At 43.8% G+C, this 18,421-nt stretch overlaps 1 protein-coding gene across 1 annotated transcript in view; it reads right to left on the bottom strand.

The window, feature by feature from the left end:
• The window catches only part of LOC116994491 (gamma-aminobutyric acid receptor subunit rho-1), a 30,885-nt gene extending 12,679 nt beyond the window's left edge, over positions 1-18,206 (bottom strand). Inside the window, exons 1-5 of the mRNA XM_033056236.2 lie at positions 18,013-18,206; positions 17,483-17,618; positions 4,633-4,686; positions 2,834-2,940; positions 1,418-1,485 (exon numbers count right to left, since the gene is read on the bottom strand). Of these exons, the coding sequence (XP_032912127.1) occupies positions 1,418-1,485; positions 2,834-2,940; positions 4,633-4,686; positions 17,483-17,604 (351 nt within the window). The 5' untranslated portion in view covers positions 17,605-17,618; positions 18,013-18,206. The remainder of the gene's footprint in view (positions 1-1,417; positions 1,486-2,833; positions 2,941-4,632; positions 4,687-17,482; positions 17,619-18,012) is intronic.
• Between the last annotated feature and the right edge of the window lie 215 nt (positions 18,207-18,421).

Below are 18,421 nucleotides of genomic sequence, written 5' to 3'. Positions count from 1 at the left end.
GCCAAAATCGACCCTCATATTTATTTTTTTTTTTTAACCCAAGGCTATCTAGTGGTTTTCCCATGTTGATGAGCACTGCAACATGACATACATTAGAGGAGGATCAGGGGCAGTATTCAAAAGCCATGGGAACTAATTCAAAATCATAATGTTTGATGAGAAATAAAAAAGAACGGGTTTGTTGTTTGGGTTTTGTTTGGTTTGGGGGTTGTTTTGGGGGTTTGGGTTTTTTCCTTAACTTCCAAGTCTTCAATGTTAGTTCTTCCACTTTGGTTTCAAGTTCCAAAGCTTTTAAGGGCCCTCTGGCCTGTTTCACAAACTTTCTGCTCAACCAGAAGAGGTGAAAGCTCAGGATACCCATGGCTAGCTGTCAGGGTGCCAAGAGCACTGGGGTCAGTCAGCTGGAGGGGTCCCCAGTTCTGGGGGAAATGCTCACCCCTGGGGTCAGATGACTGCAGATATCCCAGCCCACACAGGGAGCTGAAATAGCTGCAGAGAGAAGAGCCACCAGTGTGTCTGCCAGCCACCAGCTGTGCTGCCACACAGCCCTGCTCCTGGCCCAGGCACAGGAGGAGGTTCAGTGCAGGCTCTTTAACCCTCTGTTAATAGGAACACAGAGAATCTGGGGCTTTCTGTGAAACCTTCACAGCTCTGTGATAATTTTGTTGAAAAGACAAAACATTTTGAAAAATATTCAGTATTGGGGAGTGGTATTTTCTCTTCCAAAGCAAAACCTGAGTTACTGAGAGACTTTGTGAGTTGTAGAATGTTTGGACTGGAAAAGTGCACTTAAAGACCATCTTGTTCCAACCCCTTGACATTGGCAGGCTATCTTCTGCTAAACAAAGATGTTCAAAGCCCTCTCCAGCCTGACCTTGAATGGGATGGGGCATCCACAACTTCTCTGGGCAATCTGTTCCAGTGCCTTAGCATGCTCCAAATAATGAATTTCTTCCTTACACCTGATCAAAACCTATCCTCTTTCAGTTTAAAGCCATTCCCCCTTTTCCTTGGGAGCTCTCTGGCCCCTGGCTGTCTCAAACTTGTCCAAAGTGACACTATGTCTGCAGCACATAAGTGCCTTAAAACAAACTCATTCTATGGTCTCCTCTGAGCTTTTAAGAGTGTTATCACTATTTAAGAAAATATAGAAACCCAAATCCTTTGAGACAGTCTCGGCAATGTTTTATCATTTTGTCCTAGGGAAAAGAAAATGTCAGATTTCTTCCTTCTGCTTCAAGGGCCATGAAATGGTAGCATGAGGTTAATAGAAGTAGTAGTTGGCAGATTCTCATCAAACCTGAATCTGCACCTGGAGGCTGTGGAGTGTTTGTCCTTGGCAGTGTTCAAACCCCATGGACACAAACCCAGGTAGCCTGCAGAGTTTTAGTCTCCAGAGGTCCCATCTGTGACTTACCATGTCCACCTCAGAAATGCTGTCCAGACTTTCAACTTGGACATCCACCCCAACAGGAATTGCAGGGCCTAGGGAAAAAAACCATAAAATTAGGAGTTCACAAAGTACAAACTTAGTGAGACAAAGCAATCATCTGACTTTACAATCTTACAGATAGAAATAGATGCTCAGTCTAAAATAGAAACAACAGTAAACCTATAGAAAGTATAAATTATTGGAATTCACAACAAAAGTCTACTAAAACCAATTAAAGTCAGTAATGAGACTGACCCACTAATAACTTTCTCCTTTTGTTGTGTCATCCTACATGTGTCCCTTCAAAACTTAAAAGCAATTTTAATTGTTTTTAGCTCTAGTGCTTGGGACCAGGACTGGCAAGACAGATTACTGGAAGAGGATCATTCACAGAGAGATCAGTAGCGGCCCAGCTAAGGGAATGTGGGAGATTTTCCCTCACTTTTGCTCCCCTTGTAGGCTAATAGCGCCCATGAGAGCTACTATGTGTATTTGGCTTTCACAAGACTCAGTGCTCAGCTGTGAAAAGAAAGGGTGACACGAGGGGATACACTGCAGAACACAGGCATGTGCCACTGAGCCTGAGCCTCCTGAGGGGAAGAATCTAACTGTGACCCCATGTAATAGGGATTCTGAAATTTTTCCCTTCTCCAGGCTTCAGCTAGTCCCTCGTATACCTCTGGCAATTACAGTCCAGGAGAGCTGTCAAGTAAAATAATGCTCACATTTGTGAACTGCTGCAAAACTGAAATGTTTTTAAATTAATTGAACATGCTGGTATTTGGTATATTGAGCATTTAGCGATAAAATCTTCTTTCATCAGAGTATATAATGGTATCCTGGATTTGAATGACCATCTGTCAGCCAGAAAGGGTAGATAAATTACAACATTCTATAATCCGATGGGCTGAAAGAAAGCATGTTCTCCTTTGTCCATTTCCCTGAAAGCTTAGGTTGCTCTAGAACACAGCCACAAAACTGTGAGCAAGCATTAACAAAGGCAGCTAAAATATTTCCTTTTGGGTTACAAATGAATTAAATGCAGTATGCCATTCAATTATGCACATGTATGACCATACTAAGACAAAAACTTATATTTTCCCAGTCATCCAGGAGCAAACATAAGGTGTATGTGCAGATTTTTATCAGAGGAAAATATCACTGAGCACCAGGAATAAATTTATTGCCAGTTAATCACACTTTCATGCCTTGGACTATGCTTTTTACTCATCCAGAAGGCTATTTCACACAACCTCTCTTCCCGAGAGTGCCATGAGTCGACAACTCAAAAGAAGGAAATTAGACAGAAAAGCCAATCTGCTTCTTCACCACTGGACATGTTACAGTATAAAGAAGTGACAGTGTAAAACAGGAGCAGTGACAAATGTGTGTGTTTCATACCTCCAAAACCTGGTCGCATGCTGAAGTCGTGGTCATCTATTCGCAGCAGCTGCTCTGACTTCGTCAGGGGAGATTTGGTGATGTCAGGGCTTCGTTTTAAGATTGGGCTACCAGGAGGAGAGAAGCAGAGCTGTGAGCCCTGAGCAGTGACTGCGAGAAGTTTGCGCTTGTTTCACTCCTTTTACTCCTGAGAACATCCACCCCTGTGACTGTGGCAGTGGCCAGCAGCATGTCATTAAAAACTGATTCCTACACTGAGCATACAGTTTGGGCACCTGTGATAATTTCAGCACTGGGAAGGCATTTGTTTGGTGGCTTTTTGTCCCTGCAAAATTCTCTCTGCATGCAGCAGTTTGGGGACAGTCATTAAAGCGTGTGGGCTGGAGGAATAGCATGTGTGGATGAGTGGAGAGGGGGAGGCATTCCTGACATTGAGTTATGATGGAGTGTGAGGCCAGGAATTAGGGAAACAATATATCAAATAAGCTACTGGCTCTTGCCCAGGAACAAAATGGAGACAGTCTGGGAACCAGGCCAGGAGGCAGGCCATTCTCTAACTTGGGACAAAACGATTAGCTTCTGCCCCAGATTTCCATCAAGGATAAAAAGCAGCATTAGAGACCCAGGAGCTCTCTGAGCATTAGAGAGCCTGGGAGGGTAATTCCAGAAGCTGTTGGAGTTGCACTGAATGCTGGACAGAGGAGGCTCTGATCCCCTTCCACATCCAAAATACAAACTGCTGCTCAGTGCCCCAGTGCTGTGGCTGGGATGGGGATGGCAGCAGCTCCTTGGGTGCTCCCTCGTGTAGGGGAAGCCTTTGCTGCCCTCAGGGCTAGGTGCACACCAGCCACTTGGGTGGCAGGAGGGCTCAAAAAAAGGAGGAAAGGTTTTGCTGGTTCTTGATTTCAGAAAACACAGCACACTCCGAGAGGCACTCATCTGGATATACACAAGAGAAGTGAGAAAGAGATCAAAGGAAAACAGGTGGACAAAGAAACTGGGTGATGAATATGCTCCTGAGATAATGCTTCTCTTAAATGCTTAGCCATGCTGTACTTCTCAAAAGACTTGTTGAAAGCTGTACAACAAGAAGCCAACACAGCAATCTCCTAACAGAGGCCAGTGGTGGTGTCAGCGACTCCTCTCTCTCAAATCCTTTATCTGCACTTTAAAGTATCTTAGAAAGATGCTTAGGCTAATTTCAATAATTGCTAAGAGGTTTGAGTTGTCTACTTCCATCAGTGAGTTCTAGCCATGAATTATCCCTCAGGCACTTTAAAAGGTGGTCCCTGCTTCTGCATGAGGTTCAGTTCAGCCTCTGAAAGAGCTGGGAGTGTACACTAGGGAAGGTTTGTGCCTGTCCAAGGCAGAGGAACAAAATTAGCAGGCCAGTGGCAAAGCAAACATTCGAGAGCAGGTCTGACTGATGGATGCCTTATCCCTGCCACTGGCTGTGGGAAGGACAAGTGGCATGGTGGAGAGCCCATGGAAGGGGCTCAGCTCTGCAGAAGGGATTCTTGGAGGGAAGGCACCCACTGGCACAGCGCAGGCAGCACAACCTGTGCGTCAGCGCCACACAAAGCCTGAGGGGACATGGCAATGGCCGTGTCACCTGTCACCCCCAGGAGGTGTCAGGCCGTGGGGCTTCCTCTGGGACCTGCTGGATCCCGCTGATGGCACAGCTAATAGCCAAAGACAATGGCACGTCCGAGTGGTGCCCCCTTCCCCTGCCCAGCCCAGCCATGGGCATGTGGCTGACAGCCCTGGGCCAGCAGCAGCCTCCTGCAGGTTTTGCTCACCTGCCTTGCTTGTGCACCTCGCCGTGGGCTTCCCGTCTCTGCCGCTGCGGTCGGCTGCAGGGAAACAAGGCAAAAGGGGGAGCTGAGACAGGTGGACACGGGCTGAGGATGTCAGAGAGAGGCACCAGATCCCTGCAGCTTTACCTTCTGTCACATGCGAGAAATGGTGCTTACCTTTTTTTTTACCCTTTCACCAAAGGCTGGTGCCAGGCTGGGCATGGTAGAGGGTGGGGAGGCAGGGATGCTCGGGCTCACTACGGGGACAGGGCAAAAGGAGGGGAGCCATGCTTTTTGTAAGGTGGGATGCCTCTGTTTTTGGCTGTCTGCCAAAGTACCCAGGCAGGCAGCTCAGGTGCCACCTGCCCAGCTTTGGCTGGCAACACCAGGGGCTTTGGAGACAGGAGCTGCCATGGGGCCCCTGGTGGTGGGGGCACAGCCCTTACACCTACAGACCAGAGTCAGGTATGTTCATGAGAAGAAAATATTTTAAATTATTTCAGGGTGGGGGAGGAAGAAAAAAACTGTGAAAATTGTTTCTGGCTTTGTACCATCTCCCAGCTGGCTGTCAAGAAAGATCTTCTGAGGTCTTTGGCCAATATTTTATTTGATCATTAAAGGCAAGAATATTGCTTTTGGAGATGTAAGTGCTAGCTTGAGCAAAAGTAACATTTTAAACATTTAACAAGTAATCTTTAACTAAAAGTAAAAATATTAGCTTCTCGCTGTAATAAATGCTAACTCCAACTCTACCATTGAGGCTTTTTGCCCATTAGCATACGTTTCAAATCCCTCTGTAGGGATTTACAGCGGCAAAATTCCTTTTGCAGTAATGGTTGTCAGCTCCTGAGCACCATCATCCCTTCAGTGTGCAGTGGAGGAACCCCAGACCTTGCGGGACAGCTCCTTTCTGGGCTGGGAATATTCCAAATGCCAGTAGTAGGGAAGGGAAATTCATCTTGCTGCTGTCATAGAGAAGCAGACAACCAGGCCAGGATTGGACACGTGGGGCTGTAGCATTGACTCAACCTGAAGTGAAGCACTGGATGAGTAGGATTTTTTTCCAGAATCTACTCTGTGCTTCCCAGAGGAATTTTAGGAATAAGGGCACAGGCAGACCAGTGTTTGGGGTGTCTTTGGGCCATGCAGCACTATTGCCATTACAAGAAGCAGCTTCTGTGGCACTACTTGGACCTGGGCATCACACAGCAAAACACTTGCCAATGCAAAATGCAGTTTCTGGATCCTTCTGTCTTGTTCCATACCCTTTCTGATATGTCTCACTGCTGCCTGCTTCTCATCTGCTGGCTGTCAGGAAGTAATTTCTCATGTTTTGGGGATAAGCAGATTCTGGCAACAAGCTGACCGATTTACATGACTTTAAGTGCCCTAGTAAACTCTTGGCTGTTCAGGAATAATGCTGGTATTTGGACAGGGATGAAGCAGGCTATGTTCTTGCAATCTCTAATTTTCATTTCCTTTGTAGGTCTTATCTAATGCTTCATGGTGGCTCTGAAACTATTCTGCCTGTCAAGGGAAACTTCAAGGCATGGCCATCGAAGACGCGTGGCCAATTCATCTGCACTCAGCAACCCTGGGTTCTTCCTTTTGTTTCCTCAAGGTGTTTCTCTCTCTCCTCTAAAATTAACTTTATTTCCCTGTCACAAACAAGCATAAAATGTCCCCCATGCTCCATCCACTGCAGGGTACTGTGTTCATTTGAGCTTTGGTTTGGGTATTTTGCTTCTTTTTGCTAGCCCTGTTCTCCTTGTCACAGTTCTGTGGCAGCAAAACGTTTTTACCTGTTACTTCAATTTGAAGCCCCATTTCTTCCTACTCAATAAATATCTTTTCTGCTCTGGTTCCTGGGGAGTCCTGTGCTGGCTCAGTGATCAATGGCAGCTCCATCATGGGACCCCATTACCCTGCCTGTCTGGGCTATGAATCGATGGAAAGCTGCTGTGGCTTCTGCTGTTTCTGTGTGTTTGCAGTTGACAGCCTCACCCAGGAGATTCAGACACTGTGCACAGATTGCTCAGCACAACTGGCTGTGAGTGTCCCTCCTGCTTCACAGGGGTGACAGGCTCCTTAAAACTAAACAACCATTCCTGAGGTAAAATATATTGAATAACGAACAACCCTTTTTTCTCCCCACACAGTATTTATCTCCTAGCAGTTATAATGCCTAAAGGCATTTCATGTCTGATGAAGCTCACAGAGATGCTTTGTGAAAAAGCAACAGCTGGGGCAGAGTGGCATTTATTCACAGTGCACAGTCTCCCTGTGCGTTGCTAGAGTATCTCTTGGATCCCTGATGGCAGCTGGGGTGATGCAAGCTCTCCAAAGTCATTGTTTTTGCCCCAGACCTGCTTCAAGATATCTTGAGATGCCTCTGCCTCAAAGTCTGAGGCTTGCTGGGGCTGGGAGGCAGTGATGTGGATGAAATGTAGGATAGCTGGGGAAGAAAATCAGCCAACCCAAATTTTGAACACCACTGCTACAGACACAAGGCAAAAAGAATTACTCTTTTTGTATTTTAAAGCATGATATTTCCATGGCTCTTACAGTCACTCCAACACAGAAAAAAGGGTTGCAGGGTTAGGATTAACAGTGTCTGAGTTTCAGAAGAAACAGTCCAACCGTGACATCTGAAGGTCTCAGCAGACATTTCCAAATGCCCAGCTTCATAGGACACGTGCCAGAGCAATGTCAGGTTCACACTTACAATGTGCACCAGAAATCCCACAGTACTCTTCATCTTGGAAATAAGAGCTTTTGGAAGCAACCAAAACAAATGCGCGAGGGGTCATTGCTCATCGTAGCATTTTAATTTGCAATTACTTCTGCAACATACATTTCCCACCTGTATTCTCACAGATCTTTATAGTACCAATATTCCTTTGTCAATCCCATGTCCATCCTGCCAGGACTTCGTTTCCTGTAGGGACTTGTGCTGCCTCCACTGCCCTCTCCTGCCTTGCCCGGATGTAATTTGATGGGAAGACCAAGCAGAACGTGGGTGCTGGCATTCCTCTGCCCTTCCTGGCACAAGGTCTGTGCAGCACAGCAAGTGCTGGATGGGAGGCACAGCACAAGCTGTCCACCCCTGCTCACACAGGGATGGGGGGCCCAGAGCTGAGTGAATGAGAGACTTCCATCACTTCTTTACTTTCCAATCAGAAGTCCTGCTTAGACTGGCGCAACAAACTCCATATCCCCCGTTGCCTTCCATCAGCGGTGAGCAAGTCTGTGGATCAGCCTCACTGCAGAGCAGCATGTGCTGAGCTCATCTCTGACAAAATTAAGCAGGAGAGGGCAGCGGAGGCAGCACAAGTCCCCGCAGGGAAAAAAGTCTTGCAGGATGGACATGGGATTGGAAAAGGTATATTGGTACTATAGAGATCTGTGGGAAGTGTAAAAATCTTATTAAATACCTATTAAATGCCTACATATTTGACTAGGTTTTGCTTCTCCCTGTTTTATGACCAGTTTGTGACTGGGATTTATACCACGTCAGCATCCTGTTAAAGGCGAAAACCAGACAGAGGAATAGTGGATTAGGGAATGGAGGAGAAGTAAATAGAAACTGGGAATTGTATGCACAGAAATACAGGAAGTTTCTGCAGAGAAAAAGGAGGGCAGAGACAAAGGGAGCTGGCATCTGCAACAACCCCTGTGCTTTGGGTGAGACTGAAGGGAAAAGAGGCTGGATGGGCAGAGGTGGGGAGGGAAGGGAAGTATTGTGTAATGACAGAAGATTATCAGAAGGAGCAGGGAGGAGAGGAGACATCAGACTCAAAGAGTGCCTCATCATTTTGTGTGATGGCTCCCGGGGCACAAAGAGCCTGGACAGTCCTTCATGAGTAGTGGTGTCCCCTCACCACAGAGTGGTGCTGGACAGAGATAATGTCCAGCTCCTAGAGACATGTGAGTCTTGCTGGGCTAAAGAACTTCCCAGCTTGTGTCCCAAAGGAAGAAAACAGTGTTTGGAGTGGGGAGTTCACAGAAAGATCCACCTTTGACTTGCAAATGAGTTGGGAAAGCTGTCTCAGTAAGCAGGAGATACTGGTGGATAGGTGGTGCAGCGGGTGAAGACTGAGGAGTGGTCCAGAGCCCAGAGAAGAGCTTTGCAGGGGGAGGAGAAGTAAGGTAGCTAAATGGGAAGAAAATCCATCCAGCACCTGAGGGAGGAAAGACCAAACCTGAAATGGGATGAAGCTGCTTTTACCTGGTGACATGATCCAGACATGACCCACTGTGTAACATTAATTCCCCAGGGATAATGTAGGATAGAAACTCACTAATTTGTACTCATATTGAGAGACTTGCAAAGCCATGAGCTGTAAACAAGACTGACAACTGAGGAAAAATTATCATGAAACGTTTTGGAGTCTTTTTTTGCATCTGTCAAGCCCTTATTTGTTTGTAATTATTTTGGACCATGTGTCTTTATGATTAATACGTTTAAAGACTGTGAAGAAAGGTGATACATTGCCATTATAACATATATTGTTAAATATATTAAAAGAAAGGGGGAAATAGCACTATTCTTGATGTTTACATCATGAAGTTTGAGAAACTGTAGTATTCAGAGCTCTTCAACAATCCTTTTTCTTTTTTTATATAGAAAATTCAAGGAGAAGCCCACTTTAATCCATTATTGCTTGAATACAGGTCAGTCTCAGAATGCAAAATATGCAGGAGACACCCTCTAAAAATTGCACGTCTTTTGCTCTTTGCCTGGACATAAAAACTAACTAAAGAAGAAAAGGGAGCATACATACACACATTGATTACTCACAGAAAAGTCATGCCACCTGAGGTCTTGACACTGTACCTGACATTGCAAAAATGGAAGAGCCCCTGTGTTAAAGGAATTGCATCCAGTGCACAGGTGTTCATTGTGTTTCATGTTAGATATGTTGAAAGGAAGAGTTTGAAGGAAGTAGAAGGTCCATCCTGCCAGCTAGGAGGAGGCAGGCATGGTACCAGGACTCAGCCAACTAAAAAAGAGAAACAGATGAAGGGAAGGGGAGAACTAATGGGGCAATGCAGAACGTGCTGAAAGGCTTCATGTCTGACCCAGTCTCAGAAGAAAAGTTGACTTACAAGCAGACATCAGCACAATGTAGATCAAGGAAGGGCATTTTAAGGAGTATGTAGATAGTTGGAATGTTTAAGTCAACAGAGGCTGATGGCATTTCCCCAGGAGCACTGGGAGTACCAGCTGCCACAGACTGAGCTGTGAGCCATCACCTCCAAGGACTCCTTAGAGATGGGTGATGCCCCTGTGAGAGTGTGAGGGTGAAAACAATACTTGGCTTTAAGAAGGGTACAAAAGAAGGAAGCTGGAGTTTTGAGATCTGAAAATAAAATTGTGACAAACTCAAGTGATCCATTGGTCTGCCCCTCCCCCAGGGAATAATGAGATTATAAAGATCAGTCAACATGAATCTTTGCAATAATTGACGTCAAACCAGTCTGATGTCCTGTCTGACGGTGTAATTGACTGCCTTAGTGTAAGCAGGAGGAAAAGTAGATTTGAGTGAGGTTTTTAATATTTCATTACTAAACAAGGGAAATAGGGTTGAGATAGGTTGAAACTGTGACTTTGAACATGGTTGAGGTACCACAGTTAACGAAGTGCCATTAATCTGTTGCTGAGATACACTAAATAACACTTCACAGACTTCATCCTGGAAATAGCTGGTCAATATTTTCAATAATAAGACAGATGACAGAGCTATAAAACTCAGGCATGAGGGCATGCTTGGAAGAGAAACAGGCATTGGGGATCTAGGGTCACAATTCAAAGCAGCCACAATGTGTTGGAAAAGAGGTCTGATGTCAATATGACAAATTGCAATAAAAAATAATACTAATAACTGCATAGAATATGGAGAAATAATTGTATAAATGATGAATGGGAAATAACTAGCTAAAAAAAAATAGAATTGCAATAGAATAGAACAGAAAAAGCAGAATTTTAACAATTCTGCTGTTGGGGCAGTGTTAAAAAATATTCATATTGGCACAGGAACAGAGACAGATTTAAAGTAAAAGGATTGAACAGTAACAAGTCAAGAGGCTTTTACCCAAATGAAAGCCAAATAAGAAACGGTTGAATCACTTGTCATTGGTGACACAGGACTGGAAGGTGGCAGCTTTCCCCTTCTTTGGAACTCTAAAAAGCCTATTTCACTGGGCTAATTGTCTACAAAGGTAGTAAAAACCACCAAAAGTAGATACCAGATAAATATAGTACGTATTGAAGAAAAGCAAGAGGCAGTTTGACTTTTCTTGAAGGATATTATGCCCTTTGGAATTATGGAAACATTAAGTTTGGAAAAGACCTTTAAAATCATCAAGTCCAACTATCAGTTTGGGGTCATCACCATGTTCACCATTAAACCATGTCCTCAAATATGATATCCACGTTTTTTTTAACATTTCCAGGGGTGGTGACTCCACCACCTCCCTGGGAAGCCTGTTTCAATGCTTCACAACCCTTCCCAGGATAATATTTTTCATAACATCTAATCTAAACCTCTCCTGGTGCGACTTGAGGCCATTTCCTCTTGTCCTGTCACTTGCTACCTAAGAGAAGAGACTGGCACACACCTCACTACAACCTTCTTTCAGGCAGTTGTTGTAAAATAATGGCCTTTTCTAAAAAGTTAGTGACAACCTTGTAGACAAGAGTCATCAAGATGACACTGTACCTCAGATTCCAAAAAAGTGTTTCTTCTCCTAAAGAAATCAGTCAGAAAGAAGCTCCCCACGTGTGAATGGTTAACAAAACAAGAAACAGAGGAATTATGGACAGATTTACAACGAAGAGTTTCTCAGTGTAGTCTCATGACACGTATGATAGGATCACTGCTGTTCAATAGCATTATAAATTATTTTGGATAGAAGAGTAATTACTGAAAACAGTATTTACTGAGGGTATGTAAATGCTCAAGTTAGTTAAAATCAGAACTACGGGTGGAGAATTGCAGCAGAGTCTCATGACTTCAGAAAAATTCAGTGCTAGCAAATTCAGGAAAGCGTACATTGATTTCTACATTCATTTTTAATTTTTTCCATTTTGCTTTCAGAAAATATGCTAGGATGGTGATGGCCTCCAAACCAACTGCTAAGGAAGTGTCACTGTGGTATTTCTTGGTAAACATCAGCCTAATGATGCCCAGTGCTCAAGAGGACAAACAATGGTTCAGCATTATTGGGAACAGAGCAGCAAACCAGACGGAAGGCATTTCAGAGCTGTTGCAACACCAAGGCGTGTCCACATCTCACATATCCAATGTCTGTAGCTAGAAAAAATAGCAGAGTAAGAGAAGCCTTGGAGGTGGAGAAGCCTTCCAAGCAGTCTGAGCAGGGCTCTCAGAGTGGGAAAGAAGTTGGCCAAGTGACACAGTGCAAGCGTATGAATTCAGGAGTAGCTTGGTGGGCAGGAATCTGTCACTCAAGACTTTCACAACGCATAGCAAGAAGAAATTTGAAAGAAAGTGCATAAACATGGTATGTCATCACACTATGAAATTCACTCTGAAATCTCTGAGTGCTTTCACACAAGTGAGTTTGGAAGGTGACTGGGCAATTTCAAGAGGAAAACTATCACCATTTCAGATGTGAACTCAACTCTGCAATGAGAAAATCAATTTATATGCACTCAGGAGGGAAGAAATTATCTTGCAGCATCTTTCAATTGGTTTGGGGTTGTTTTTTATTTGGCTAGGCTGCACACAGCCTGTTATGTCCCCTCACAACAGCTCATAGAATACATTGCAGTAATGGTGAGCCAGAAGAAAACACAAAGCTGCTGATCCTGAGCAAGTTGTAGTGGGTGTATGAGCATAGCTACAGAAGTGCCAGTAGAGACTGTTCTACCACAAATGAAACCAATAAAATTAGGAAGATCTGTGGCACATAGACCAGAAGTAAATTCTAGAAGGGATGAAAAGAGGCTGGTTATAGTGATGAAAGTAGAAAATAGAGTTTTCAAAGCATTATCACTTGCTATGAGAAGCAGAGGGGGACACTTATGGCTGATCCAAGAAAAGGTGCTATGCATGGTTGAAATTTCTTGAAAGAATGACAGGGTGAAAAGGCAAACGAGAGAAATAGCAAAGTGATAACAAAAAATAAGGTAATGTATAACAAGATAAAGAAGAGGAGCACTGTTGGAGGGAAGAAAAGAGTTTGAAGCAAGCCACAAAAGCAACAGGGTAAATCTTGGCAGATCTTGGCAGTGTGACAAGGGCAAGGGATGTGGTTGGGACAAAAAAAAATTAAGCAGGTGAAGCAGAGGGTAGAAAAACAGACAAAAACAAAAATAAAAGAGGAATTGCTTATTGAAGAAGAGGAGAAACCTTGAATGAGGGAAAGAAAAAGAGTGAAGGAGATGAAGACAAAAGGAGGAAAGGGAAAGGCAAGTTCCTAACTGGGGAAATGGAGAGATACAACTTGCACTGGCTTGAAGTCCACACTGGGCTTCTTGCTTTCCTGAGACCCAGCCCTGCTGGAGCAAATGGTGTCCAGACACAACTCCAACTGATCCTGGAAAGCAATGTCTTGGGAGCTGCAGGCTCACTGGATCTAGATCACCACTGATAATATGACAATGCCTTCAACAGGCATTTTACAGCCTTACCATGCACTCCAGAAGTCTGGTCTAAAGACAGCTTGGTTAGCAAGATTTGTTTATGCAGATGGGTTACTATTTGGAGATAAGAATGAGACAAAATTATTACAACATGGTCAGGGAATGGTAGGGACATGCCTAACAACACAAAGTGAGTTTTAGGTAAGATCAAACAAACATGATCTGTAGATCTTTTACAGTGAAGTCTCTTCTGTTACAAGCTGAAAGGTGGTTTAAATGCTGTCCGGGGAGATTTTAGTGTTAAAAGAGGTTTTTTCCCCCAGCAGTTAGCTCGGGCAGAACAACGTGGCTCAGCTCCAGGACAGTTATTTTCCTATCGCTCATCCTCTCTAGTAGATTCTGCAAGTCTAATTAGCAACACAGGCTTTGGCCCTTTTGTTGGCACAATGATGTTGTGACTTTTAGTGAGCCTTTGCATCATTCTAGTGAACCCCCCTGAAGCTTGGTGGCTTTCCAAGAGCCTCAGCAGTTGGGAAAACAGCAGGCAGCTCTCTTGCCAGTGCTCCGGAACTCAACTCCTTCCTGTAGGAGTTTGGCACTCTGAATCCAGCAGGCATAAAAAGCCTTGCAATCCCTGCAGGTTTTGCACACGGCTGACTGCAAACTGTGAACAGGTCTGCAAGGTGAGAAAGCTTTTATTTTTATATTGCTGCCCTTTGAAGTGAAATTCCTTTGAGGTGATTTGTCCTGGAGATTAGCAAAAATAAGTAGTTGAGTCTTTGACTGGCACACAGACATTTTTACAGTGAATTACAATATTTGAGGGCTCTGTAGTAAGTCCCATGCAATAAAGCTATCTACTATGCTGCTTTCACTGTGACTGTCTGCATACTTTAACCCAGACAGATTTGCCATTTTCTTGTCACAGCAGCCTTAGCAGCTTTATTTAAGGAATTCTTTGGGACCTTTTTCAAAATTCCTGTCATGCAAACCCAGTCCTCACAATACTGCAGTGCATGTATGAATTCTTGTGGGCAAAACCTTAACTGTCTTCTCACTCTTCTTCACAGCTCTTGTGTCTAGAATGGGGTACCTGCTGTGACAAAAATTGTGACAGAGAAGGTGTCTGAACCTGCAGCTGCCCCTATACTCCATTCACCATATCTCTAGAATGTGAAGGCTGTGGATGGGAGCTCAGCTGGATCTGGGCAGGTGAAAAGACAAGCCCTGGAGCTGAAATCTGCAGATCCAGCAGTGAGCTTTAATTTGAAAGCAGAGTTCAGAGCAAGTGAACCTCCTTGGAAGAAACAAACACACCATCCAAAGAAACAAGTTAAAAGCCTATGTATTCCTCCATCAGCTGCACCATGAGAATCAGGAGCAGAGCAGGACATGTCTGCCAGGGACAGCAGGATGCTGGCAGCCCTCCCAATGTGGCAGGTCTTTACAGCAGGTGCCTCTGCCATGTGCCAACACCGGTGCCGTGGCTGGCGCTGAGCGCTGGCACTAGGGCAAGAAGATGATCTTGTAGGGATTCTGGGGGCTAGAGAGGCCATGGGTGCAAATCAAGCCATCCTGAGCATTCTGTGATGGTGTGGAGACAGCCTTTTCCACTTCAAAGAGGTTTTCCCATCAATCTCCACTGAGGCTTGTGTCTTTCTTCATAAGGAAAAGGCTACAGTGAAGGGATTTCCATCCTGGTCCTACCAGAAGCCTTATGGAGCAAGAGATAAGAGTGCTCAGAGATGAGTAAAGAGGCCAATTACTATAACTTCTGCATAAAGGCTGTTCAGAGCTGGGTGTTGAAGGGAGGGGGAAATAAAATCAAATCCAAAATGTTCAGGAGCAATGCTCTCTGCAAGTTTTTCTGATGTAATGTAGCCTCCTCCATTGCTCTGTTTTGAATCCAGGATCTAACTGATGGACTTTGATTGAAGTGCTAAGGAATCACACCTACTTCAAAACTGTTTCATATAACCAGCATCTTAATGTATAAGAGACCACCTCAAGAGAGCAAAGAGGGCTGGCTGTGCCTCTGAGATGAGGTGCTCTGCCATACAGATACCTGAAAGTGTTGGGCAGGCATGATTTCCCACTGGGAGATCCTGACTGCAGTCCCAGAAGGTCAGGGGGATTACCTCTGCATGCAGCACCTGTACAGATACTGCTCCTAGTCCTGATGTCAATCCTGAAAAAGCAGTGAAGGAACAGAGGAAAACAAGCAAATGGCTAGGTCAAAGCTTGGGAAACATCCCACACTGAGAAATGTAAGAAGCTTAACCTCCTGAATGTATGTAAAGCAGAGATGAATGGAAGCTTGATCCACCTGCAAATACCTTGATGGAAGGCAGACAAGGTAGCATAAAATATGACCAAATGGATGGAAGCCAGAGTTAAAAATACTTGCAGTCCTGTTCTGAGCCTGACATTGAAGGTTAGGGATTTGGTACAGAAGGGTTTGTTGTTTGTGCTTAGGAGGAAATCCTAAGGTCCTATGGTCATCCTATGGATGGCCATAATCATCTTTTTTACCTTACATGGGTGTCTCACAGGGCAAGGTGTGCAACCCTACAGCCATAAGCCAGTTTTGTTCCTCTCTCCCATCAGTTCTCCTCAACATTATTGTGCCCTACTGATGAAGAGATAGTCCAGAAATGACTTCCCAGGCCAGCTGGGCATTCTGGGAGGGCAGTGGAGCCAATTCTCCAGAGCCACACCATCTCAGGGTTTTCTGATGGGCTTACCCTGGAACAATTGCACCTCTTATGAATAGGTATTTCTTTTCCATTTTCACACATTTTTAATACTTTTCTGCTTTGATTTGTTACATCTATTTGTTATTGTCACTTCATTGCTCTGCATTTAGTGCAGTGTGGAGCTTTCCTTAAAGATGATAAATAAGAAAACGGCTGTGCACACACATTCCTCTCCTCCGGCTGCTTCTCAGCTCACACAGCGGTACCTTGCTTCTCACCACTTTAATATGCCACAGCCAACACAGCACCTCTGCTGTCACTGTCATGAAGCTTCAACAAAAAAAAGGGATTTTGTGCCTGTCTTGCACCCATACAGCCTCTGGTAATGCATGCCCTGGGGGCTGGTCACGAAGAGAACACTGCATCCATTTGGCCAGTTATACCTCCATGGAGGTGGTGTCACTGCTAAAGCCACTTCCTAGGTATAAAATGGTTCATGGATCCCCAGGTACCAACCAGGACACTGCAGTCACTCTGTAAGGAGCCCCTCACCTGCTACAAGGGGTTGTAGGAAAATAAAAAGGCACAGCACTTTCCATCCCTTCCAACTTTTCATTGTTTTTTCTGAAGGCTAATAGGAGTGGTTTGAATTCTCAGGACTGTGGCGTTCCTGCATTTCCATCCCTATTCACTTTAGAGTACTGATGATGAGACTCAGTCTTTACAGAACAGCACTATAGTAAAGCAGAGATAACACAGGTTCAAGCAGAAGTACCGGGCATTTAAACAAAATTAAATGTGTCAGCTGCATTCTTATAGTAAAAAAAAAATTCCTCCAGGTGTAACGTGTTTTGTGCCTGAGCATAAAAATCTTCACACAAACTTCCAAATACTTCCCAAATAGAATATAAATAATCAGAACTCAGTTGTAGCATAAACTCTTCTTCAACTCGAATCCTAAAATGGCTGTCTACAAGATAGTGAGAGCAAAATATCACATAGTCTTTTTGTCAGAGAGATACAAAGAGTAGTCAACATTTAAAATAATTTTAGCATATTAATACACTACAGTGAATGCTCTTTCTGTTTCTTCTGATAACACACCATTGCCTTGCTGAGAGTCTTTATTTTTTCCTTTTAAAAGGTCTAAAAAATAATACATGGTAACAATAAAACAAATTTGGAATGTTTTCATCTGAGATCTCAAGTCCATCTAATCTTCAGTGAACGCAATAATTCTCATGGATCTAAATTTCATTTTCACTTTCACCTAAATAGTCTTACCACATTTTAACTACCATAAATATAAATTCTTCCTTTTTTTCAGCCTTTCAAACTTTGAGGCACTTCAGAAACCTATTTTTTGAACGAAGCAGTGATTTTCACTGTAGAAAATGCATTAAACTTACTCATTGGCAAAAGAAACAACAGAAAATATTTTTGCCGGAGAGATCACAGTCTGCAAATGCAAGCTTATTTTATCATCACCCAAAACATTACATTTATCCAAACTGTAACTACTTGAATGTAAAAAACAAATGAGACTTACCTGCCTTTTTTGTATACCTCATGTATTTCTTTTCCTTGTCGGTGGGTTCTGCATTCAGTGGATAAAATCCATCCCCACAGCAGGAGAAAGATGCTAAAATGCATTTTATGGACAGTCAACATGTTACCTGAAGGTCCTGTATCCAGAAATAGTCCATACAAGAAAAAGAAAAGCTAAATGTAGATCCTGTTTCTCTTTTTAAGACATTATCAGTCTGATCATTATTGGGAGGATGTTTACTCATACAAAAAATCATCCTGCAGTATTTAATCTGGACAGTGGGGAAAGCAATTTCCACTAAACCTATAAATCCTTCTACGTCAGATGGCAGGGATTTTCTAGCAGTGTTGAATTCACGTATTCTCAGAAAACAATTATTTTTAGTCCAAACAGGCTATTTTATTAATTGGTTTAAATTGAAACCTATTCAAATACCTGTGGCACATACATACAGATTTCTGCCTTGTTAAGGGAAGTAGTGCATTTGGTCAAGTAAGTGTCATTGGTAACTCTTTAATCACCAAACTTACCTGTGTAGCCGTAATGTTTCTTACAAGCATTGCAATAAATTGAAAAGCATTAATAAACATGTATCAGTTTACAGAAAAAAATTATTTAGCTCTACAAGCAGCATTTGATCCTGTTTGTTCTTCTGCATTCCTTTATTATCCAGTGGTGCTCTGGCCAGTGTTTTCATGACTTGTGCTCTGCTGGGCACCGTGTGTGGAAAGGATCCAGTGCTCAGAGGAGCAGGGAAGGACAGAATGGGGGAGATGGCTTTGTGCTCTACACAGGGATGTTTGGAGACATCCAGCCAAAATAGAGCAGCAAACACCCACCAGAGCTGCAGGAGAACTTGGGGACCTGATGTGTCAGGTCCCGTGTGGCTGGCAAGATCCTCATCTGCGGTGTAGAAAACAGAACGGCATGGGCAGAAAT

The sequence above is a fragment of the Catharus ustulatus genome, chromosome 3 (assembly GCF_009819885.2).
Source record: "Catharus ustulatus isolate bCatUst1 chromosome 3, bCatUst1.pri.v2, whole genome shotgun sequence".
Classification (NCBI taxonomy): Eukaryota; Metazoa; Chordata; class Aves; order Passeriformes; family Turdidae; genus Catharus; species Catharus ustulatus.
This window is presented reverse-complemented; position numbering and strand designations above follow the sequence as displayed.